Consider the following 24861-nt stretch of genomic DNA (forward strand, 5'->3'; position numbering starts at 1 on the left):
TCAAGACACCCCTCACAGTAAGCCAAAATGCCATAGTATCATTTTATCTTGTCACCAAGATCAATCGTACTCCAGAGTGGAGGTTCAGGCAAAAGCAAAAGGGAAGAAGCTTAAAAAAAAAAAAATGTCCATACTCTTCAGAGAGAGACCAGATAAGAATGGCCTGGTAGACCAGTTGTACATTCTTGAGATTGGTTCTAGATAAGCCCCAAGGCTAGAATCCCATAGGTCCTCTTGCCGATGGGGCCACCTAATGACCAAGAAATTCTCTATGCTGAAGTAGAATTCAAAGCTTCTCTTCACTAAGCTAGTTGAAAGGTCAAAAGATGTAGAGGAGGCAGGAGCACATTTGCATATCAATTCATCAGTGACCCTTGGCCTTTGTTTTGCCCACCAGAGCTACAGAGTTGAAGTAGGGGGGCGTTCTCCCCTGAGTCCCAGACCCTGGGCCACAGGTTGGTCCCCCAGAGCTGCCTCACAACCCTTGAGACAAGAATGTGGAAGAGAATTCACTATGATAAATTGTATGAATATGATTAAAAGCAGTTTTAGACTCATAGAAATCACCAGAATACTGAGTGATGGTGCTGTAGCCCTTGCAATATACATCAGTCTGCCATCTAGCATAATAAGTAGCATCATATCTGGTAGTTACTAAGTTTAGACCACAAAGTTGGGAGCTTCTGGAGCTAACATTACTGAACTCTGGCACCTCTACCTTTTGCAGCCACTACTTTGTATAATGCCAAATGCAGGGGACTTCATCAATTTATGACTTTTATACAAAGTCATAAGTGATGCCAGTGCATTTATTCTCCCTGCTGCCCTTTTCTTTAAATCTCAAAACCTGGAGAACATGTGTGTTGATATTACTTTTTTATCTTACATTTCTCAGCACCAATAATAAGTCAAGCTTGATATGTGCCATTTCTTTTCCCTTAGCATCTGGACAAAATATTTAAACACAGAGAACTGCAACAGAAGCTGGTAGATGCAAAACTGGAACAGGCCCAAGAAATGATGAAGGAAGCCGAGGAGCGACACAAACGCGAGAAGGAATATGTACTTATCAGTGTGCTTGTCTGGTCTGCCTGGGGGTCAGAGAACCTCTGAGAAAGTTGCTTTTGATCAGAATCACAGAACACTAAACTGATGGAGGGATCCTGAGCTTCCCTAGAGAACCACATTGGCCAGCCCATAGAAGGCACTATACCTACATGGTTTTTGACATAAAATAGTCACACATCCATTCAACAGACCTTTTTCAAACACCTGTCTTATGCTAAGCAGCATCCTAGGTGCTGGGGGATAGCAGTGAGCAAGACCAAGAAGGCCATGTCGCAGCACAGAGACTAGAATCTAACTAAGAAAAGACAGACAATAAGCAAGCAAACAAAGAAGGAAAATTTCAGATAATAATCAGTGCTATTAGGGAAATAAGGAGGAACTGAAACGGGGCAGAAGGAGGGGGCTACTGTAGACGGGGTGACCAGGGGCCAAATTGCACAGCTTTGTAGGCTTGGAAAGTAGTTTGGATTTTATCCTAAAGATACTGAGAAAGTCCTGGTAGTTTTAGCTAAGGAAGTGACATGATCTGCCTGGCATCTGTAACAGATGAATTTGGCTCCTGGGTGCAAAATGAACTGAAGAGGGACAAGGAGGCTACTGCAGCAGTCTGGGGGAGGCATGATGGTGGCTTGGGTTGGGGACGTGGCAGTGGACCAGGGGAGCTAGACATGGATAGAAGTTACCTTTTCAGGCAAAACCAACAGTCAGTGCTCTGAACTTAAGATGGTGACAGTGAGGAAAGGGAAGAGTCAGAAACGATTTCTGAGTTTGGGTTTTAAGAAACTGAGTGGTGGCTCTTAATGACATCTCATTAACCCCAAACATTCCAAAAACAGCTGTAGGGCCATTCTCTGTATGCGAGAACTGAGGCTTATAGAAGATCTGTGACTTGTTTAAGGTCACACATGGCTTAGTGACCAAGATGTGTTGGCTCCACTACCAACACATCACATCTCCAGTGTGTCTGTCTCCAAAGCCTAAGCTCTGTGATTGTACATCACACTCAGAGGTGGGTTTCAGAGGCGTGAATCAAAGTGTGTGTCTGCTGCTGGGGAGAGATTTAAAACTCAATCAGTGGACCAATCATTCAAATTTGGCCATTTAACAATTGATCACGCACTCTGCAATTACCTAAAATCAGACTAGAATCATTTCAATTTGTTAGAATAGTAATTTAATCATAACTTCGGTTTCCAAACATGGCAACAAAAGGACAAATTTTGGAGAACATAACCTGATGGACATTGGATAATCTCAAGTAAGAAGTCCACGGGCTCTTAATAAAAAAGATTAAGTTGGGGCGCCTGGGTGGCTCAGTCAGTTAAGTGTCTGCTTTCCATTCAGGTCATGATCCCAGGGTCCTTGGATCGAGTCCCGCATCAGACTCCCTGCTCAGCAGAGAGTCTGCTTCTCCCTCTCCCTCTGTGATCTCTCTTGCTCTCACTCTCACTCAAATAAATAAATAAAATATTTAAAAAAAGAAAAGATTAAGTTGTTAAATCCATCTACAACCTAGCTCTCAAAATAAGAAATAAAGCATTTAATTATTATTCAGAATCCAAGAAGACGGATACTCTACCTTTGGCACAATTATCCTCTTAAGCAAACTATGCTCCCTTCAGGATAGCAGGACCTTTGATATATAACATCAGACATGACAGAATAACTAGGCAGAGCTTCATTTGAAAGAGACGAGGGGCAGTTTTGAGGTGACCCAGCCTTAGCCAGAAACTAGTGTGCTGCCCTATTTTCCTACCCTCGTTTAGCAAAGCAGCAGATTTGAGTCTGAGCCCAAAAAAGTAGCTCCCTCAGTCCTTCAAAGCTGGCCACCTACCCGGGTTCCAGCTGTGATGCTTCTTATTGAAAGTGGTGAAATATCAAGTCAGAGCTGGAGGGTTCCCTCATCCCAAGCAGAACAGACAGCCACCTTCCTCCCACTTGGTCAGGGAACCACCCATCACCACTGGGCTCCTCAGCCTGCTCAGTGGAGCAGGGGCTCAGATGGCCAGAGGGGAGCCCACAGGTCTTGTACTCCACAGCTGCCTCAGCCCTCCATGGGATGGGTTGACTGCACTCCTATAACAATGAACCTTCCCTGCTTGCTGGGAGGCATAGAGGAACAGACATAACCCACTTTACAAATAGAGAGGTTGAGCCACGAGAAAAAGATAAACTTGAATATGAAAAAAGATGCCTCCAAGTTTTTTTAAATGATGACTTTATTGTCTTTTGTTCTGATTACAAAAAGGGGACATTTTTAAAAACAGGAGCAAAGAAAAAGAAAATATAAATCAGCCTATCTTGAAGATAGGCTGATTACTTCTTAAGCTGATGGCCACCTAATTGACTAGCCAGATTAATCCATGATGTCCACCATTCTCTCTGAAAACACACTAAAGATGCCCACAACCTGTTAAATCCTGTGGCTAGACAGCCACTCGAATGTCTATACATGGTTTCCCAAGTTAAGTAAGATGGCACTGACCAAGAATCAGCTTTGTTTTTGTATTATGAAAACCACCAGAATGACACAGAAACTGATGAAATGTAAGTGTGAAAAGAAAGAGCTGTTTCTATGAAAACTATGCTTAATGCTTTGAAAGACTAAATGTAGGCAAATAGCATAAACCAATTGTCAAGTTAGATGGGAGTAGCTGTAAAAGACTGGGAGAAAGCTCTACAACTCCAGAGAATTATCCAATCAAGCTTCTTTGCAAATATCTTTAGGTCTGCAGGTTCTAGTACTATTATTTAAAAAAGTTAAAAAAAAGGATTATAAATCTTATGTGGCACATTATGGACATAATTTTTATAAAAACAGAACAAAATAACAAAAAGCTCCTCTGAATTCCAATCAGAAGACCCATGCCCAAAACAAAGATCATAGCCCTCTATCAAAGCCAATAAATAAACATGCATCTTAAATTAAAATAACGTTTTATTTTTATAAAGATTTTATTTATTTATTTATTTATTTATTTATTTATTTATTGGAGAGAGAGAGCACAAGCAGAGGGAGGGGCAGAGGGAGAAAGAGGAAGCAGACTCCCTGCTGAGTGCAGAGCCCAACTCAGGGCTCCATCTCACAACCCTGAGATCATGATCTGAGCCAAAATCAAAAGTCGGGTACTTAACTGACTGAGCCACCCAGGTGCCCCAAAAATAACATGTCTTACATACGGGTGTGTGATTTTTATGCCTAGAAACAATGTTTTCAATTTAACCTATCAGCTCTCAGTTCTGACTGTCTTTGATATGAGGGCCTTAGTTGTATTTGAAAAGCTGCCTCGTGGAAGAGGGATAAGACTTATTGTGTAAATCTTCTATAAGATTTGGAATAATAGGTCAAATTTCTAACCCAGTGTTTCTCAAAATGTAATCCATGGAACACCAACATCCAAGCTGTCTTGGGGATTTGCTCTCACTATAGACTTTAATCACACTCTGTACTTCCTAGTTTACATTCTTTGAAAGGGATCTGCATTTTAACATTCTAGCAGATTCTGATGCATGTGATGGTGGAGATCCGTGGTCTAGGAGAATAACTTTGAGTTACTATAAAGGAACAGCTGCTCACAACAATGATCCAGGTGGGGTTGTTCTGGAGATGTTCAAGCAGATGCTGAATGATGGTTGAGCAGGACTGCTAGAGAAGGTTCCAGAGTTTGGTGGGAGGTTAAATTTTATGTGATTCATACTTGAGTTGCAGATTATTTTTTCTCTTTTTTATCGATTAGAACCACAAACTTTTAGTGGCGAATCCAACTGTTCAGCTGTTTTCTTAGCTTTCCTAGATACTTTGCGAAGTTCCCAAAAAATTACTTAAGAGGGTTAGTTAGCAAGTCATTAAGTCTTACACACAAATTATTGCCACATGGTGATGTAAAGGGCAATTTGACAGTCTTTCCATGCATTCTCTCTCCTGACAGTTGCTGAACCAGGCAGCAGAGTGGAAACTTCAGGCCAAAGTGCTGAAGGAACAAGAGACAGTCCTGCAGGCTCAGGTGAAGTTGGGGCGGGGGGTGCGGGGGGGGGCAACAATGCATGGGGTGTGCTCTCCTCGCTGTTTCCACCATCTAGAATATCCTTGCTTGTCTGATATTATTTATAACATAAGGAAATTAGAAAACTAAAGCCAGCGCCAAAGTTTTCATGCTGTCAGAGGTCAGCCTTGTCGGTGGTTAATGACTAGAAACAGCGGACAAGGAGGGAACAATTTTGATTTGGCTTTGTGATGTCATGTGTGTGCTCTGAGGAGACCGCAAGAATCCATATTTCAGACTCAAGAATAAAGGCTCAGGCAACAGATGACTGTATCCATCTTTCCCGTGCCCTTGGGGCTCTGCTCCTTCCGGCAAACGTTCCCTGTGGTGTTCCGGGTGAGCATCCCAAGGCTGAGCTGTAGAGGGGCGCTAGCTCCCATGCTGGGAGTCCCAGTGCTACAGGGACTGTAAGTCACAGAGAGCACATAAACTCACAGAAGGTGAGGAAATCACAAGCCTTCCAAGCTGGGCAGCGGTAATTTCAGATTTGGGTAATTCACTTGTAAATGTTTATGTGCGGACTGCTATATGCTTATTCAGAATAAAAAACAAAACCAAAAAACTTGTTCACTACATGAATGAACACGTTCAATGAATACTTGTTCATTTTTAAAGAGACAGATAAGAAAAATAAGAAACTTAAAATCACAAATCATTATCACTGCAGACAAAAATACAGATAACATTTCCATATCTAAACTTCCTAAAGCAGACTTTTCCAATGTGTGAACTGAATGCAATGATAATTGTTTTCCCTCAGTAATATAAAATAACCTATCAAAATCATTTTTAAATACTCACTACATAGGAGTTTGAAGCATAATGTTTCTTACTGTTAATAAAACTAAAGGATCCAGAGTTAAAAGACTAAACTCTAGAGTTACAACTCAAGATCATCCTCTAGGTCATCACAGAGCCACCACATCATGGCTGTGGGGTAGGTGGTAGGCAGTGGTCGCTCTCTAACCAGAGGCGGGCGGGAGGAGAGGAGGTGTGACCTCACAGTCTTGGAGACAGTCCAGAGAATCAGGACAGGGCTGCTGGCCCCATCTCTGCCCCATTCACAGCACAGAGCCTTGAGGGGTACAATAGACAACATTTGAAGCTATTCATTGTTCACATTGTTTGTGACAAGCAATGTCTACTCCTCTATACTAAGTGGTGATAATGAACTTGAGAAGGGTATATTAATACCTTAGACTCTGGGCTAGAGAGTCATGTCTTCAGCTGGCATCAGAATCTAGGCCTTTAAAGACCTGTGGAATAAAACATAAAGGTGTGATCCAATATCCCACCAATACCCCCTTAAATTCGAAAAAGCATCTACCAAGAATTTTAGACTTGCCCATGTTCCTCGTTCAACCCTCAATACTGGACTGAGTCCAGAGACCAAGGTCAGAGTCCTGGCTCTTCTGCTCAGAATTTGTCTGACCCTGTGCAATCCATCTGAACCTCCCTACACCTAAATTTCTTTGTCTATAAAATGCATCAGTGATCCCGAGCTGGAGTTCTCTGACCTCTGGGAGGCTCATCACTTTTCAGTATTTCCAAAACATAACAGCATACAAGGCAGCAGCTACTATCTAAAATATAGCTGCTTTTGACATTATATCAGTTCTCCCTCAGCAGCTATGCATGGCAATTATTCACGTGTTTGGTTAAATTTATAAAAGGAAAATGAGTTAATGAGTATGTAATATATGCAGTTTGTTTTCAAGTTATGCATGCAAAGCACTTAGCTCCATGCCTGGCCCATAAGAAGCGTAATTAATTCAACCAATATTTATTGAGCACCCACTCAGTGCTAGGCAAGGTTCTAGGTGTAGGAGATACACTAATCAATAAGAGAATCAAAAATCCCTACCCAATTAAATTCACAATCTAGTGATAATAATATTAATAAAAATGCTAACAATTAGTGTGTGAGCTAATACAACTATTATTTCATAGGTGAGGATCTACGTAGGGATGTATGAGACAAAAGGAGTCTTTAGTTGCAAAAAAGTTGAAGAACCGCTGGAACAGATGATCTCCAGACCCTGTCCAGCTCTGTTCTTGAATGCAGAGAACTTCCAGAGTTGAAGCCATGTGGCCCGAAGCTGGGTTAACCTAGCCTTCTCCTCTACTGCTTTGTTTTCCATCATGTGGGGCTCTCTGCAAGGACCGTCCCTTGTCTGTCTCTTGTCTTCAAGGCACTTTTCAAAACTCCAATAATAACTTAATCTTCAAGAAGAATATAGAGGCCCCCAAACCCTATGTGTAATCATGTTTAAAGCTCCTCTTCAAAAGTAGCAACATTATATTTTTAAAACCTTTAAACCTGGAGAAACAAAATCTACCACAGGTCAGTGTGCTTAGCCCTTGAACACTTCCTTTGATTTTACAGTTTGTTTGAAGGAGTGGAGTGGTAGGAGACAGAGGTCTTAAGTCCCCGTTTCTACGGTCTGAGCAAGGGAAATAACAAGGACAGATTGTGTTTTACTAGACGAAGTCACTTTCAGCCGTAAGACAACAGCTTGCCAGTGTGGGGCATGGTTTTCACTTAGGGAAGAGATGTCTGGCTCTCAATTATACAAACCAAGGCAACAGAGTAAATGTCAGACATGATCAATGGGATACAATTGTCACTACAAATAGAGTGTTCATTGGATCGATACGGATGAAGATGGTAGATGTGGAAAGTCAGCAGTACAAACAACCCAGCCACGTGGCCACAAAGATACGGCCCGAGGGGAAAGATCATGGAGTAAATTGTTAAAGACAGCAATCATAGCCTTTAAACCCGGAAGTCCTCACCTTCTGTGGAGAGGATGAGAGGAGATTACTCTGCGACTACTACTATAATTGGACTTGTTCCCAAACCAAATCTCACAGGTTTGCTAAGACAATTCCTGGACATGCTTCTGTTTCCTAAATGCTATGAAAGTTTGTAATTAAAATTCAGTGCTCCATTAAAAGAACGTGTGTGTCGCTCACCCACTTAAAACTGAAAATGTTGGGGCAATTGTTGCTATTACTGACCCTAAGAATAGTTTGTTTCTATTTCTGCCTCTGGCAGGAGTGCTGTGGATGACCTCTGGATATCCCTTCCATGGTTCCCTGAAATACCAAAACAAGAGCAGGAATATGACACATGAAACCCAACATGCATCATGTCAGCGTAATAGTGAGAGGGGAGGTACTACCAAGCAAACTGGCATGAAGTAAACAGGCAGTGCCCATTTTTAGTTAGTGTAGGTAAAGTGTTAGAGTTGGTGACCTGAGGAAAGTGTAATCCACACAGATATTGCCACCTACAACAAAGAGGTCAAATAGGAAGAAAAGCTGAGTATGAAAAACAGTTCTAGAAGGGAAATGGGGACTTACCTGTTTCCTGGGTGTCGAGTTTCAGTTTTGCAAGCTGAAACAGTTCTGGAGATTGGTTACACAACCATGTGAACAGAGTTAACAACACTGCACTGTGCACTTAAAATAGTTGAGATGGTAAATCTTACATTACATGCCCTAATTAAAAAGAAAGAAAAAAAGTTGAGGGAAGAAAAAAAACAGTCACTAGAAAAAGGCCAGGAGAAGTGGTAATGAAATGAGACACCGCTTCCTGGCACTCTGGGTGTGTCTGCCTTCTCCATGCCACAAGAAAACATGAGGAAAGGAAACAAAATCTGCCCAACGTATACACCCAAAAGAGCATTTTGCCCAAAGAAAGGGCAGAAGCGGAGCAAGCTGGGTGCGGTTGCCCCCGCTGATGCTGACAAGGTTGTGCCCGGGAGGCGGATGGCGCATGCGCCCCGCGGGCTCCCCCTGTGGGCCTCCTGGGGCTCCAGGGCCGCAAGAGCGGGTGTGGGAGGACTTGCTCAGGAGACCCGAGTATCCGTCACCCTCCTGAAACTCTGCAGCAATTACTGAGAAGTGTGGAAAAGACAGGAGAGAAAGTCAGAAAAAGAGGTTTAACAGAGACCTGACCAGGAATGCAAATGAAATTTGTAATAAAAGGTGAAGAGGATCCGCCCGGAGTAGCTGTTCCTACCCTAGACTGCTAGGTCATGTGCAGTATAGGTAGCCAGTCCCATAGAAGCTTGTGCTCGGATTAAGGAGCTTGACCTACTCATGGGCCCTGAAATCAATTCAGCGGATCCCAGCCAGTACTTTGAAAAAAAAAAAAAAAAAATGAAACAATTAAATAGAACAGGTCAAGAGTGTGTTGCACATAATGAGTTAATGAGTAATAATGTCTTATGCACTGTGTGTGTGTGTGTGTGCGTCTGTGTGTGTAAAACCCTGGGGTACCCTCCTGGCCATGACTTCCCTGATGCTCCTTTACTCCATCTTCTTTAATCTGTGTGCCAAGGAATCACAAGAAACAAATTTTAGGCCACCAGAGTTGCCCTGTCACATATTCACAAAGCTAAGGTGTGATTTCAAGATGATGGCCAGCCATTGTTTGACTTCTCTTTGGAAAATCTATCCTGTGGAAAGATTTTATGTTATCATTTCGTTGTTCTTGTTTACTGTGGTAAAATCTCTGCTATTCTAAAACATTTGAGAATAAGCCATTCTAGATAAGCAGATTTTCTGGGTTCTAGGGGTTGAGTCCCATACTCTCTCTACCTCTCACCCCCAAGACTGAGAACTCTCCAATCTACTGGCTTCCAGTCAGTAGTTTTTTTTCTGCTTTCAAAATGACAGTGTCACAGGTACCACCAGCTAGTCATTCGGTGTCCATTTGAGGAGTTGGAGCTGCTCCAGGCATTCAACAGTACCAAATACTCATTTGAAAATGCAGGCTTGGGGCGCCTGGGTGGCTCAGTCGTTAGGTGTCTGCCTTCGGCTCAGGTCATGATCCCGGGGTCCTGGGATCGAGCCCCTCTTCAGGCTCCCTGCTCCGCGGGAAGCCTGCTTCTCCCTCTCCCACTCCCCCTGCTTGTATTCCCTCTCTCACTGTCTCTCACTCTCTGTCAAATAAATAAATAAAATCTTAAAAAAAGAAAAAAAAAGAAAATGCAGGCTTTACTAACATGTATCATCCATATTAAATCTCCATTCACTCAAAGCATGCTATTCTAAAATCATTTTCAAAAGCAAAATTTTATTATTGCATTCCTGTCACTAGCAACATACTCTCCTTTCCTGCCCTGCTTTATTCCTACCCCAAATGCAACCCTTGGAATAAGGAGGTAGATAGAGGTACAAGGTACTACTCCCATGGTGAGCCACACACTTGCCAATGCTAGCCCATATGATGTTTGATATTCTATGCATATTAGAAAAGGCATTTCTTCCTCAAGACTCATTCTTTCCATCTGTAGAAAATTGGTATAATAAACTGGTTTTGATGAAAAGGGACATTTAACTGCTATTGGCTAGAACACTGTATTCAGAAACATACAAAACCAACTTGACTAAAATGCAAATGGCGGCTGCTCAGTGGGGCAACAGCTGTATAATGGCAGCCACCCATGTCTGGTCCACCTTTCCTACCACTGCTTTTCATTTGTCTACATTCTCACTCCCTTCAAGACCAAGTGCAAGGCTCGCCTTCTCCACAAAAACATGGCTCACATGATCACCTGCCCTGCTCACTTCCTTCTCTGACTGGCACTATCCTTAATGGAGTTGGCACTTTGTATTCACTGTCCCACAACCAAGTAGTCTTTGAGATTATCTTCCTATCAGGAGCAGAAGTCTCTCAAAAACAGTCACGTGTTAAATGCTTTTGTACATAGAGTCAATGCGTATATTCAGTGCTCAATAATAGTTTGTTGGTAAAAGTTTTGATATAATGAAATGGTGATGACGTCATTATTTCATTTTTTCCTTAAAGATGTACTTCACTCATACTCACTGACTTAGGTTGTTCTCATAGTAAATAAAATAACTGAACATATTACTAACGTTGTATTGAGAATTCCCTCAAGTCATTTTTCTTTTCAGATAATGAAAAATGACATGTTGTTTTGTCCTGGAAGCATTCTGAAAGCAGCCCTAAAATAGATCCACTCTTTCCCCTATTTACAGCTTACTCTGTACTCTGGAAGGTTTGAAGAGTTCCAGAACACACTAACAAAAAGCAATGAGGTGTTTGCCACTTTCAAACAGGAAATGGATAAAGTGAGTATTATCCCCCCACAAAATCCTGCATTTTCTGTTTTGACAGGCAATTCTCCTTTGGGTTCATTTTTCTCTCATTAAGATACTTCAGTGCATTTCATGAAGTAATGAAACACTTATACATGCAAATGAGATTTTAGACTGTATTTTTTTTATTGGTAAGTATCTGGTAAATTAATCTCAGGAAGAGTCCAAAAACGCTAGGATACATTTTCACTCTGAGAAAGAATATTTTCCTTTTCTAGTCCATCGAGAGCTAAAAAAACAGAAGAAAGAAAAGGAAAAAAAAAAGACAAGAGCTGGCAATTTAACATTATGTTGTTTATACTAAATTTTTTGAAAAATCTAATTTTTAAAGATTGAAAAAACAACTTTCATACAAATATGCAAGAGGAGAATTTTAGAGTAGAAAAACCATTTCATACAATCCTTCTTAGAAGAGAATATATGTAGTATGTTATAACTGGCAGAGCCTTGAATGAGAAGGAAGCCTGAATTCAAATTCTGGGTGTGTTGTCACTCCTCAAGTAGCACTGGGCAATCCACTTAACTTCCCTCCAATTTTATTTTTCTTATCTATACATTAAGATACCATTTCCCTTGCCTACTTCACAAGATTGTGAAGTTCAAATATAAATTAATGTATTTTTAAAGGGTTTTAAACTTTCTTCTACCCTTTTACAAATATAAGGTGCTAAATATTATTATTGGACATAATGTTTAAATTTTATTCAATCCAATATTTTCCCAAAATAAAATTAGCATCAGAATTGTGTTTCTTAACAGGCACTGGCATTAACCTTTTTTAAGCGCACAAAGAATCCTTTTAAAGCATTTTCTTGGGGTGCCTGGGTGGCACAGTCAATTAAGCATCTGCCTTCAGCTCAGGTCATGATCCCAGAGTCCTGGGATCGAGGCCCATGTCAGGCTTCCTGGTCAGCAGGGAGTCTGCTTCTCCCTCTCCCTCTGCTCGTACTCTCTCACTCTCTCAAATAAATAAATAAAATTTAAAAATTTTTTTCTTAAAATTATATGATAAATTTCACAATTCAATGAACAAACATAAATAGGCCGACACTTGTTAAAATTACTACTTTCCCACTCCAAGATGAATCTATCTATTTTTCAAAAATCTTTTTTCACTATAGTGTGTTAAGATTAGAATAAATATTAGAGCAGAAAAGTGTTTTTACTTATTTCAAAATTAGTTTTGATATTGGAATAAATATTAGAACAGGAATTTTTAATCTGGAATTTATTTATAGACTTTTAAAGTCAACTTGAGAATTAGCACACACACAAAAAACTGATGTGCATATTGCATTTCTTTGAGTGTGGTTCCACAGATTTCATCAAATTCTTAAAGAGGTTGATGACTTTAAAAAGTTTCTAAACCACTAACTTGGTTAAGAAATGATCAAAATTAAAAACCATTCAAAGCTCCCCTAGCTTCTCCATAGAGCCCAGGGGCTGACAGCCTGGGCCCAGCCTCTGGCCTCCAAGCGTACACCACCTCAGACAGCATGGCACAGAGCCAGCAAATGCCCAGGTGTGGTTCATCCAGAGAAACTGCACCCGATTACATGCCTGACCTTCACTTCATCCAAGCAGAGCAGAGATCTAACAAACAGTTTCAGGTTTAAAAAAGATGGGCTGCATTTTATTAACTTCTGTATCCCCTACACCCAGCTCCTTACTGATGACCAGCAGACACTCTGTGTATGTTGCATTAAATGGAATGAAATAACTTTAGTCCCACTCTTCTGCTAATTCACCTGAATATTCTTCCACCTCTCTGAACCTCAGTTTCCCCAGTGATAAAGTGAAGGTAAAAACAGAACCTTCCTTTTGGGACTGTTTCAAGGATGGAATGAATAATGCACATAATCACATTCTATGAATCCCACCACACTCTACAAATGTGATGGCAGAGGGAGCAGGAAGATGGTGGTGGAGTATGAGGACCCTAGACTCACCTCGTCCTACAAACACAACTAGATAGCTATTAAATCACCCTAAATACCCCAAAAATTGACCTGAAGACTGACAGAATGAACTCTACAACTAAAGCAAGAGAAGAGGCCACATCAAAGAAGGTAGGCAGTGCAGAGCCGTGGTTCAGGGGAGAAACAGATCGCAGCTGCTGTGGAGGGGAGGGAGCTGTGGTCGTGGAAAAGGGTGAGAGAGAGAGGAGCACACAGGGAAATGCACAAGGAGAACATTTCCCCAGAGTCATTGGCTTAGAAAATGAGAGGGGCTGAATTTTATGAGTTCTTGCAACCAGTGGGTCTTAAAGCCTGGAGTTTTAAAGGTCAGCAGTCTTGACTGGAGAGAAGCAGGCAAAAATCCCAGGGTAGACAATGTGGAAATGGCGATGTGAAGAGCACCTGGGGCACACGGTGGGGAGATTATTCCCACTTCTCAGAGTGTGTCCCTGAGGGGAGCATTCATGGAAACACCTCTCCAGGAACACAGGAGCTGGCCAGCACCATTTCCCTCCTCTGCCCCTCAGCATAAACATAGAGCCACCTGCGGGAAGCAGTGCAGCACGGACACCGGCCGCCACAGCACACACTGGAAACCTTCCCTGAAGCACCAGGCTCTGGGCACTACATGACCTCTTCTTTATAAGGCCATTATCTTCAGGAGCAGGAGACATAACTGGCCTTTCTAATGCAGAGAAGAAGACAGAGACTTAGACAAAATGTGAAGATAGAGAAATTGATCCAAAATGAAAGAATAAGATGAGACCACAGCCAGAGACCCAAGCGAAACAGATATAAGTAACATGCCTGATGGAGAACTTAAAGCAACAGTCATAAGAATACTCACTGGCCTTGAGAAAAGAATAGAAAACATCAGTGAGACCCTTACCACAGAGATGAAAGAGTTTGAAAAGAATCAATCAGAGATGAAGAATGGAATAAATGAGATTGGAAACAGGCTTGTTGCAATGAGCAGCAGGCTGGGAGAAGCAGAGGAACAAATTAGTGACCTGGAAGACAAAGTCATGGAAAGTAAAGAAGCTGAACAAAAGAGAGAAAGAAGAATTATGCAACATGAGAATCAACTCAGGGAACTCAGTGACTCCATCAAATGTAATAACATTTGTATTGTAGGAGTCCCAGAAGAAGAAGAGAGAAAGGGGAACAGAAAATTTATCTGAGGAAATAATAGCTGAAAACTTCCCTAATCTGAAAATTTCCCTAAGGAAACAGATACCCAGATCCAAGAGACACAGAGAACTCCCATCAAAATCAACAAGAGCAGGCCAACACCAAAACATACTGTAATTATGTTTGCAAAATATAGTGATCAAGACAAAGTCCTTAACTTACAAGGGAAAATCCATAAGGCTAGCTGGAGAGTTCTCAACAGAAACTTGGCAAGACAGAAGGCAGTGGCATGATACATTCAAAGTGCTGAATGGGAACAGAAATCTGTTGCATTTTTATACACCAATAATGAAGAAGCAGAAGGAGAAATTAAGAAAACAATCCCATTTACAAGCACCAAAAACTATACAATACCTAGAAATAAACCTAACCAAAGAGGTAAAAGACCTGTACTCCGAAACTATAAAACACTGATGAAAAAAATTGAAGATGACAGGGGCACCTGGGTGGCTCAGTCGGTTAAGCCTCTGCCTTTGGCTCAGGTCATATCCCAGAGTCCTGAGATCGAGCCCCACATCAGGCTCCCTGCTCAACAGGGAGTCTGCTTCTTCCTCTCCCTCTGCTGCTCCCCCTGCTTGTGCTCTCTTGGGTGCTCTCTCCTCTCTCTCTCTCAAATAAATAAATAAATTCTTTAAAAAAAAAAAAAGAAATTGAAGATGACACAAGAAATGGAAAGACATTCCATGCTCACGGATCAGAAGAACAAATATTGTTAAAATGTCTACCCAAAGCAAACCTACACATTTAAAGCAATCCTTAACAAAATACCAACAGCATTTTTCACAGAGCTAGAACAAACAATCCTAAAATTTATATGGAACCACAAAAGACCTCAGATAGTCAAAGCAATCTTGAAAAAGAAAAACAAAGCTGGAGGAATCACAATTCCAGACTTCAAGTCATATTACAAAGCTGTAGTAATGAAAACAGTATGGTACTGGCACAAAAACAGACACATAGATCAACAGAACAGAAGAGAAAACCCAGAAATAAACACACAATTATACAGTCAATTAATCTTCGACAAAGCAGGAAAGAATATCCAATGGGAAAAAGAATGTCTCTTCAACAAATGGTGCTGGGAAAACCGGACAGCAACATGCAAAAGAATGAAACTAGACCACTTTCTTACACCATACACAAAAATAAATTCAAAATGGATTAAAGACCTAACTGTGAGACCTGAGACCATAACAATCCTAGGAGAGAACACAGGCAGGAACTTTTTTGACACTGGCTGCAGCAGCTTCATACATATGTCTCCTGAGCCAAGGATAACAAAGCAAAAATAAACTATTGGGACTACATCAAAATAAAAAGCTTCTGCACAGTGAAGGAAACAACCAACAAAACTAAAAGATAACCTATGGAATGGGAAAAGATATTTGCAAATGACATATCTGATAAAGGGTTCATATCCAAAATATATAAAGAACTTTTAAAACCCAATACCCAAAAACTGAATAATCCAATTAAAAAATAGGCAGATGACATAAACGACATTTTTGCAAAGAAGACATGCAAATGGCCAACAGATACATGAAAACGTGCTCAATATCACTCATCATTAAGGAAATACAAATCAAAACTACAAGGAGGTATTATCACACTAGTCAGCATGGCTAAAATTAACAACTCAAGAAACAACAGATGTTGGCAAGGATATGGAGAAAGGGGAACCCTCCACACTATTGGTGGGAATGCAAACTGGTGCAGCCACTGTGGAAAACAGTATGGAGTTTCCTCAAAAAGTTAAAAATAGAACTACCCTACAATCCAGCAATTGCACTATTAGGTATTTACCCAAAGAATAGAAACATACTAATTCAAAGGGATACATGCACCCTGATGTTTATAGCAGCATTATCTACAATAGCCAAATTATGGAAACAGCCAAATGTCCATTGACTGATGAATGTATATAGAAGATGTGGTATATTTATATATACAACGGAATATTACTCAGCCATAAAAAAGAATGAAATCTTGCCATTTGCAACAACATGGATGGAACTAAAGAGTATTATGCTAAGTGAAATAAGTCAGTCACAGACATGTGATTTCACACACACGTGGAATGTAAGAAACAAAACAAATGAGCAAAGGGAAAAAGAGAGAGAGAAAGGCAAACCAAGAAATAGACTCTTAACTAGAGAGAGCAAACTGATGGTTACCAGAGGAGAGATGTGTGGGGCGATGGGTGAAATAGGTGATGGGGATGAAGTAGGGCATTTGCTGTCAGGAGCACTGGGTGTTGTATGCAAGTGCTGAACACTATATCATACAACTGAAACTAACATTACACTGTATGATAACTTACTAGTATTTAAATAAGAACTTTTTTAAAAATGTAAAGACTGAGAAAATAGAAAGCTGCCTTTGTGTAGCTACTTCTCAGGTGTGCCCAGATAGTGTCAACATTTTAATGGCTAAAGAGCCCGTCCAGCTTCCTCACTGATAGTCTCCTATTCAATAATGTAAAAAATCTAAACCTCAAGCTTATTCTTGTGACTAAATAAAGCTACTTTTACTTTAAACTAAAGAAAATGCAGTGACAAAACAGGGTGGACCTAAGGAGCTTCCTTCTTCCTGAATTGGCTCTGGTGCAAATAAGTTTGCTCGCCACTGACCTAGATGATTCAGAAATAAATATGACTCTCCCACCCAATCTTCATTCCTCGACATCAGACCTGTTTGCTTCAACAGCTAGTAACAAAAGGACTTTTCTTGGCGTCACATGTGGAACTAATAGCTTTTTTGACATATTAAGTCTTCAGAATTAACATTAAAATACTCAACTTTTTGTAGACAACTAAGAAAATGAAGAAGTTAGAGAAGGACACAGCCACGTGGAAAGCCCGGTTTGAGAACTGTAACAAAGCTCTGCTGGACATGATTGAAGAGGTAAGAAGACTTCCCCCCAGCTTATTTCCCCCCATCTAGTCCAAATAGTCGTACTCAGAAGATAATTATTACCTAATAGTACAAATTATTATCTTTGAAAAAGAGCTGATTTTTTTTTCTGAGACGTGACATATGAAATTATAATAAAAATAGAGCAAAAAAAATAGAATTGGGTCCAGACTCACAAAGAGCTTTGTGACCCTAAGTCACATGCCTACTTGCCGGGTCCAAAGCTGTCCTCAAATCAGCTCCATGCCTGCTCGACTGCATTCCTTAAAGACAGGACAAGTGTCTTACTTGTCTTTGAATTTCCCCAGTGCCTGGCACATAACAGGTGCAGAATATATTAGTGAGTTGATTTGAACATATGAGAGAAGACACCAGCCCGAGCACCCAGGGTATGTACTACTTTATAGACAGGTATGGGGATGTATTGTTTAATTCTTCCAACAGGCATTTAATTACGGTAGTATGTCAGGCTGTAGATGTTGACCCAAAGATACGTGGCCCTGAATCTGAAAGGCAGATTTTACAGGCAAAGGTCTCTCCATGTCAACAAGCAAAAAAAAAAAAAAAAAGAAGTCTTAAAGGGTACAAAGTAGCACAAAGGTGGAGGCAAGGAGTAAGATAATTAGGAACGATTTCACGCACAAACACACCAACATTTCTACAGAAAAGGAGGAGAATGGAACAGGTTGAGCAAGCAGCATCATGAATTAGTGTGTGGGAGTTTCTGTCATTATAATTACTGTTCTAACAATTCATCCCAAATTGCAACCAATTCCAAAGAGATGAGCTTATTATTCACCAACATAAATCAAACAGTTGCTGGATTCCCATCCAGCAGTTTATCTATAGACTAGATGAGCCACTGCTGACAGCCAGGTCCCCCTCCATCTCATTCATTGTGCTACTGGAAGACGTCTAAGTCCTGGAAGCGGAAAATGCATCTAACTTAAGATGTTGGAGGCCTTGGCCTGAAGCAGAGAGAAGTTTTGCCATCTGTCTCTCCCAAAGAAAAGGATACAGTGGTTAAAATTCTACCAGAGTCTCACACACTAATGGAGAAACCGCAGTGATGCCCCTGGCCAGGTGTCTGTTCAGCCACCTCTCTGAGATCAGGCCCCAGAGGCAGGTAGACAGATTCCTGGACAAATGGTTTTGCTTGTCTCCAGACAGCGTCCTGGCAATTTTGCTTTGTTCTTTTATGCTTTTTTGCTTTTTCTATTGTTTTCAAATCACAGAAAGCACTGAGAGCTAAAGAATATGAGTGCTTCGTCACGAAAATCGGGAGGCTGGAGAACCTCTGTCGAGCTTTACAAGAAGAGAGAAATGAACTCTACACGAAAATTAGAGAGGCAAAAATGCCTCCAAAGGATGACCGAAGGCAGCACACCCCCGACGAGGAGCCCGAGTCCGCTGTGTCTGAGGGGGTGGGGGTTGATGCGGAGGAAGCCGAGAGTGTTCACGATGCCGTGAAAAGTCTGGCCACAGCCTTCATGCTCATTCATCAGCCAGAGTCGACCCGTGACCAGGCCAAAGAAATCCAACCAGAATTCGGCAGTCCTCAGGGGGATGGTGACTCGGCCCTCCAGGAGCCGGCACAACCCCCTCTGAGCCCTTTGTGCCATTCAGAGAGTTCCCTGCCTCCCCCAACTCCTCAGGCGGAAGCCGAAAGAGGCCATGAGGCGGTACTGCCCCCCAGGCCCGGGAATCCCCCCCTGGGGTCGGGAGCAGAGGCCCAAGACCGGGGTCCCCTTGCAGCAGCCCAGGCTGATCAGCCGCCCCACAAGCCAGAGGCAGAAGCGTCTAGTCAGGCCCGGCCGTCCCCCGCCGAGGCTTCCCTACCCGCGATGGAGGCAGACGGTGCTGCTCCACCCCCCACCGCAGCGGAGCAGATGCCAGCTGGGGTGCTTGGATGTGGGCCCAGCAGGCCGCCCCCACCCCCACCGGACACAACCGCAGGGGGGCTGCCAGCAGGGGCCTCGGGGGGGCCCCAGCTGCCCCAAGTGGCCGACACCAACCTAGAAGGAGTAGACTAAGCCTCACGGTGCCTTCCGAAGCTCTTCTTCCTGACGTTACATCTCCATCGTAACAGCTTGTCTTCTGAAAAGGCATTAAGGGCTAGGGATGTCTAAGGGAAGAGACTTAATTAGAATCGAGACATTTTCAAATCTTACGCAGAACACATTCAGCCTGTGCTATTTGTTCTCAATCTATAACTGATTTGGAGCTTTTCTATTTAACGCGGGTTGATGGTATACGGTGGCAACAGAACATACAAATAGAAAATTCATATTAGTTTTCCATTGAGATGGTATTTATTTCAACTTCTTAATCAACAGTAAGATTTGGAGTTTCAAGACTTCCACTACAATTTAGAAATACAGAAAATGTGATGTTTCATTTTATTTCCCTATATAGTTTTAATAAGTTCCAAAGTAAGTAATGGATGTCCAGGTTCCATTTAAGCATTATATACATAATATATGCATACATGTGGGTGTGCGTGTGTATATATATACATATATGTATATATGTCTGAATATATACATATGTGTGTGAATATATACATATGTGAGTTTATGCACCTATATATACATGTGTATATTTTATATATATGTATACGTGTGTGTGTATTTTATATATATATATATATATATATAAAATACATACACCTCATCCCTTTTTGGAGTTGTCTCATGCAAAATATTTAGATGGTAATAAAAAAAAAATCTCTTACTTCCTTGGGATGAGAGTAGATTAATCCTCTATGAATCAGAAGTAGGTTCAGAACGCAAGTATTTCGGCCATGTAATGTTGGGCAAAAACAAGTAACTGAATGGTAGATCAATAAATCCAACCCGTTGATCAAATGACCGAACAGCAGTTGGGTCCTATTGCGAGTGCAGAACACACAGACACGCAGGTGCCGCAAGAGGTCGTAAACAGAAAAGGGCAACAGTCGCAGCTGTAGACCGTTCGCCTCCCCCAGCTGCCGCTCGGACACAACTCAGAGCACTGCTTTGCTACCCCGCGTGGTGAGGCAGGCACTCCATGGCTACCTGCACAGAAAGTTCTGGAAGTGGGAAGCAAGCCAGGGCATGGAGATTGAGGGTCCCCAGAGACGAGGCAATGCTCTTACCCCCTGCCCCCTGTGCTACGGGAATCTTGGGAAAGAATATTCACCTGGCCCTGCCAAGTCCCCAGTTCCCTCACTGTCATCTACTGCTCTCTCTCCAGAGGGGCTCCCACCACTTCTTGCTGTCACGGCTTTAACCTATATTCTCAAAGCACCTGCACCTTTTTTCGAAACCCCCACCCCGGACTTCGCAGAAAATTATACCCGGCCTTCATCTCAATTACTGCTAACTAAAAGCTATTATTTTTCCAAAATAGAAGTCCACACAGGGTCTCAATATGAGTAATGAGGCATACAAACCAACACGTTACCTGCTTTGTGGAATTCTCTACCAAGAATAAATGGCGCCCTACTCTAAACATTTTGAAAAATAGGTGAGGACTCAGAAGGCAAAAGCTAGAGACACCTGGGGTTGTCTACATGAGTATTACATTACCATTGCTGGACAAGAACCTCTAACACCGCTGAGAGCATAAATCACTCGACCTAGGGTAGAAGGAGGCTGGAACAAAGAAACAGGAAGCAAGGGAGGACAGGAGGGCAAAGGAGAGAAGAAGGGGCAGAGGAGGGAGAAAAGGAAAAAAAGGTCTAACCCAGCCCTACCTTAAAAGTTGAATTCAAGTAGAAAAATGGATGAAAGCAAGATTCTCTACTGTTCATCCAGAAAACCCTTCTTTAGTGTCGCATGTGGCTTTCTGCCAAGGAACACAAAGTGCTTGTAGGCAGCAACCATATGCTCCAAGAATTGTAAACTGCATAAAATTTGTTTGAAGTAGACAGTGAGGGTAATAACAAAATGCTAATCAGGAAAAAAAGCGTATCACTATTTGAGAACCCACGTATTTTTATTTATTTATTTTTTCCATGGATCTTTAAAGGCTCGAAATACTATAACCACAGACGATCCAGCCAAATTCAACATTACTGGAAATCTTAGAGATTTAAACATTAATTTAATTCACAGCCAAGTACTCAACACAACAATCCAGGAGGGTCTCCTTGCCCACTATTTACAGAAGCTAAACTTCCAAGAATGGAGTAAGATTAGATAATCATAGTAAAGTCTCAGTCTGAATGTTTCGCAAGACAAACAGGCAGGAGAGGAGCCAAAATCTGGTAAATCAAATATTCTAATACCCAAATTCTTTTTTTTTTTTTCATCCGAAAAGCTTTCACAGCAACACATTACGCACTACTGTGTATATCTTGGGCCGAGTTTCAATGCAATACCTTGCCTAAACTTTGCAAAGCTTAATATAGGCTCTGGAAGGATTATTTTAATATTCAAAGAATGTTTTATTATAGTCCTCTGTGTTAAAATTCAGCCTTACTAATTATAACAATAATTCGTAAGACCTGAAAGAGTAAGGAATTTCTATTCTTTATCAAGTTCACATAGCTCTTTCTAGAGATGCCAAGTCTACTTTCCAGAAACACCAGCATTGTTTACGTTTTCTAAATTAAATAACTCTAATTTATGTATCTATTAAAGTTACTTCTCTTCCTGAATGCCTACTTTTGTTACTTCCATGTGTCAATAATACCTAACAAAGAGTATGGCTTTAAATCGTTGTTGGTTACATTTTTGGTCTCTGAGTCGAATGTACATATAATGAACACTTTGAACACCTTGGCGTGTGTGTGTGTGTGTGTGTGTGTGTGTGTGTGTGTGTGTGGTGAGAGAAAGAGAAGGAGGGAAAGAAGGGAGAGAGAACACGAATGCCCAGAACTAGAGAGAGAGCAAAAGCCCAGCTCCTCTGCCTGGCCCTCAGCTGCCCGCAGAGATCACATGGACGATGTTTCTCCTTGGTGCCCGACTCCAGTGAAACTGTTTCCATAGGTTGCTCGGCCATGTGAGCTCTCAGAAACACTCTGAGGAGCAAGGGAGCGGGTGAGGAAGGTGTGTCAGCTCATTGTATCTCTACCTGGTCCTTCTAACTGCTCCAAGAGTTTCCCTAGTAAGACCCCAAGAGTCCCGACTGTTCTGCCTTTTGCTTATTCTCTCTTCCCAGTCGATACAGATCCAGGAAGGGTTTCTTGAACAAACCATTTCCTAGTATGCTTGGAGAAGAGAAATATTTAGCTAAAATGGAAAAAAAAAGATTAAACCCTGCTCTTAAGGCTGTTTTTGCTCCTTTTTGCCTGGTATAAATACACATTTTTTTTAAATGAGCTATTTTTTTAAGCATGTATTTATTTATTTATTTGTCAGAGAGAGAGGGGGGGAGAGAGAGAGAGCACAAGCAGGGAGAGCAGCAGGCAGAAGAAGAAGCAGACTCCCCCCTGAGCAGGGAGCCTGATACAGGACTTGATCCCAGGACCCTGGGACCATGACCCAAGCCGAAGGCAGACGCTTAACCAACTGAGCCACCCAGGTGTCCCTAGATACACATTTTTAAAATAGCTCTCTCATTCTCTCTTTTCTTTTCTTTTCTTTTTTGAAACAATAAAGTATGTATTTGCTCCAAAACTGAAGCTGCTTTTCAGTAAGACTAAGATATAGTTAGAGAGAAATCATTTCAGGAAAATGTCCTCAGCTCCTTCTCCTCTAACCAGCAGCTAAATCCAGTATTTAGGAAAAATAAAAGTAATTTAAAATGTAAAGAATTGGGGTACCTGATGGCTCAGTTGGAACAGCATGAGACTCCTGACCTCAGGGTCATGAGTTCAAGCCCCACATTGCATGTAGAGCTTACATAAAATGTAAAGAATTCCCTAAAAGAAAATAGGAAATAAAAATGATGAGTCTGGTCTCTAAAATTTGTTGCCATCATAAACTGGCAGGTAAGACTTAGGGTACAAGTAGGGTATATGGGTAAATTTTCACAAGGTTTAAACCATTTATATTTCTGTACTTTACAACCTAAAAATTAAAGTTATCATTAGATCAACCATGAGGGCATTCCATTTGAATAGAAGCATTCATAAATGATAGCACTAAAGATTTTTCTTAGTCTTGTGAAGCCATATCGTCCATACTTGAAGTGGTCTCCTTGGTGGTATTCCCAAGAGAAGTTCTACAAATAGCAGTTGCTGCTGTACTTGTGTGTGAATATTCCCACATACACATACACACATGGTGCACATAAACACGTGTGTACAAAATTTGTCCTAGATTTGGTGCTGTTCCTGTCGGTGAGCTTCCACCTGTATTTTCAAAGGTTATTACTATTACCTTTCCTGACAAGGACAAACTATGAGAAGAAATCATTTCCTGTATAAAGAAGGACATTTGATAGAAACACTTCATTAGCAAAATAAACCTACAAGTTCATTGATTCATGACACAAAAAATCATCCACAGAAGCTGATGCACTCTACCAGGAGATAAGAAACAAGATCAATGTTTTACAAAGTGATATATCATAATGTTCAATTACCTCATGTCATAATTAAAACATACCGAGGTATAAAACTCCTTATTTCAGGGCTGACAGTCAGGATGACATTTTATGTCAAATAACACAAAACCACCACAGAAGACATTATGTTAAGAGAGGGAAAGTAGGGAGAAAAAGAGACTTTCAGTCTGAGAGCTCATACAAAAATGAAAAATAAAAAGGATAAAACTTTAAGAGCAATAAAAGGCAGAGGCACATGAGTTGGTGGGCCCTTTTGTGAAAGCAAGATGCCACCGGAGGGCAAGAGCCATAATCCTCCCTGCGGCTTCTTACGGACATGTTTCTCAGCGCAGTTGCTTTAGTGTTTTTCTTCTTGCTTGCCTTTCTTGTAAAATAATAAATGCATTCTTTTCAGTAAAAAAAAATAATAAAATTACATCATGGGACGTGTAGAAAACAGAGAAAAGAGACAATTACCCCTAATTCCATCACCCTAACTTAACCAGGATCAGCATTCACTCTATCATCATATATTTTATATCTCTCTTTCTAATTTAACACGATGTTAGTCTTTGGAGAAGGGAACAGTAGTTCAACTGAGAGTAATAGCTATGAGCTGCTGCCAAATTTGAGTCTTTACACTATGTATTCAAATCGTACACACTTTACCATACAAACATGGAAGCATATTATGTTATTTATAGAATAAACATGATTATGCAAATACAAATATACAGCATTCTCGCACGTTGTTTGGAAAAGTCGTGCTATGCCTTGAACTTGGATGTTCCACCACATGTATACACATTTCCAAGCAAATCTGGATATAGCTAGAGTGAACTTAACGCAGCTCAAAAAAGAAATTAATAAACAACCAACTCTAGAGACATACAAATGCGGTAGCTGAGAAAATAAGAGAAAGGGTCAAACTCTGGTTTATGAAGTGACAAGAAACATATGATAACACCACAAATCATAGCATTGGCTAAATAAAGGTCAACGTTCTAAAATAAATCTACACTCTTCAACATTAACGAGACAGTTAGTGCTTTTGTTGCTCTCATGGGATGACAGTCACC

General features: G+C 41.2%; 1 protein-coding gene across 1 annotated transcript in view; it reads left to right on the plus strand.

Moving 5' to 3' along the window:
* The window catches only part of TXLNB (taxilin beta), a 43884-nt gene extending 24153 nt beyond the window's left edge, over window positions 1–19731 (plus strand). Inside the window, exons 6-10 of the mRNA XM_036097897.2 lie at window positions 943–1062; window positions 4998–5072; window positions 11127–11219; window positions 17204–17299; window positions 18544–19731. Coding sequence (XP_035953790.1) covers window positions 943–1062; window positions 4998–5072; window positions 11127–11219; window positions 17204–17299; window positions 18544–19341 — 1182 coding nt within the window. The 3' untranslated portion in view covers window positions 19342–19731. The remainder of the gene's footprint in view (window positions 1–942; window positions 1063–4997; window positions 5073–11126; window positions 11220–17203; window positions 17300–18543) is intronic.
* Window positions 19732–24861: the final 5130 nt, after the last annotated feature.

The sequence above is a fragment of the Halichoerus grypus genome, chromosome 9 (assembly GCF_964656455.1).
Source record: "Halichoerus grypus chromosome 9, mHalGry1.hap1.1, whole genome shotgun sequence".
In the NCBI taxonomy this organism is placed as follows: Eukaryota; Metazoa; Chordata; class Mammalia; order Carnivora; family Phocidae; genus Halichoerus; species Halichoerus grypus.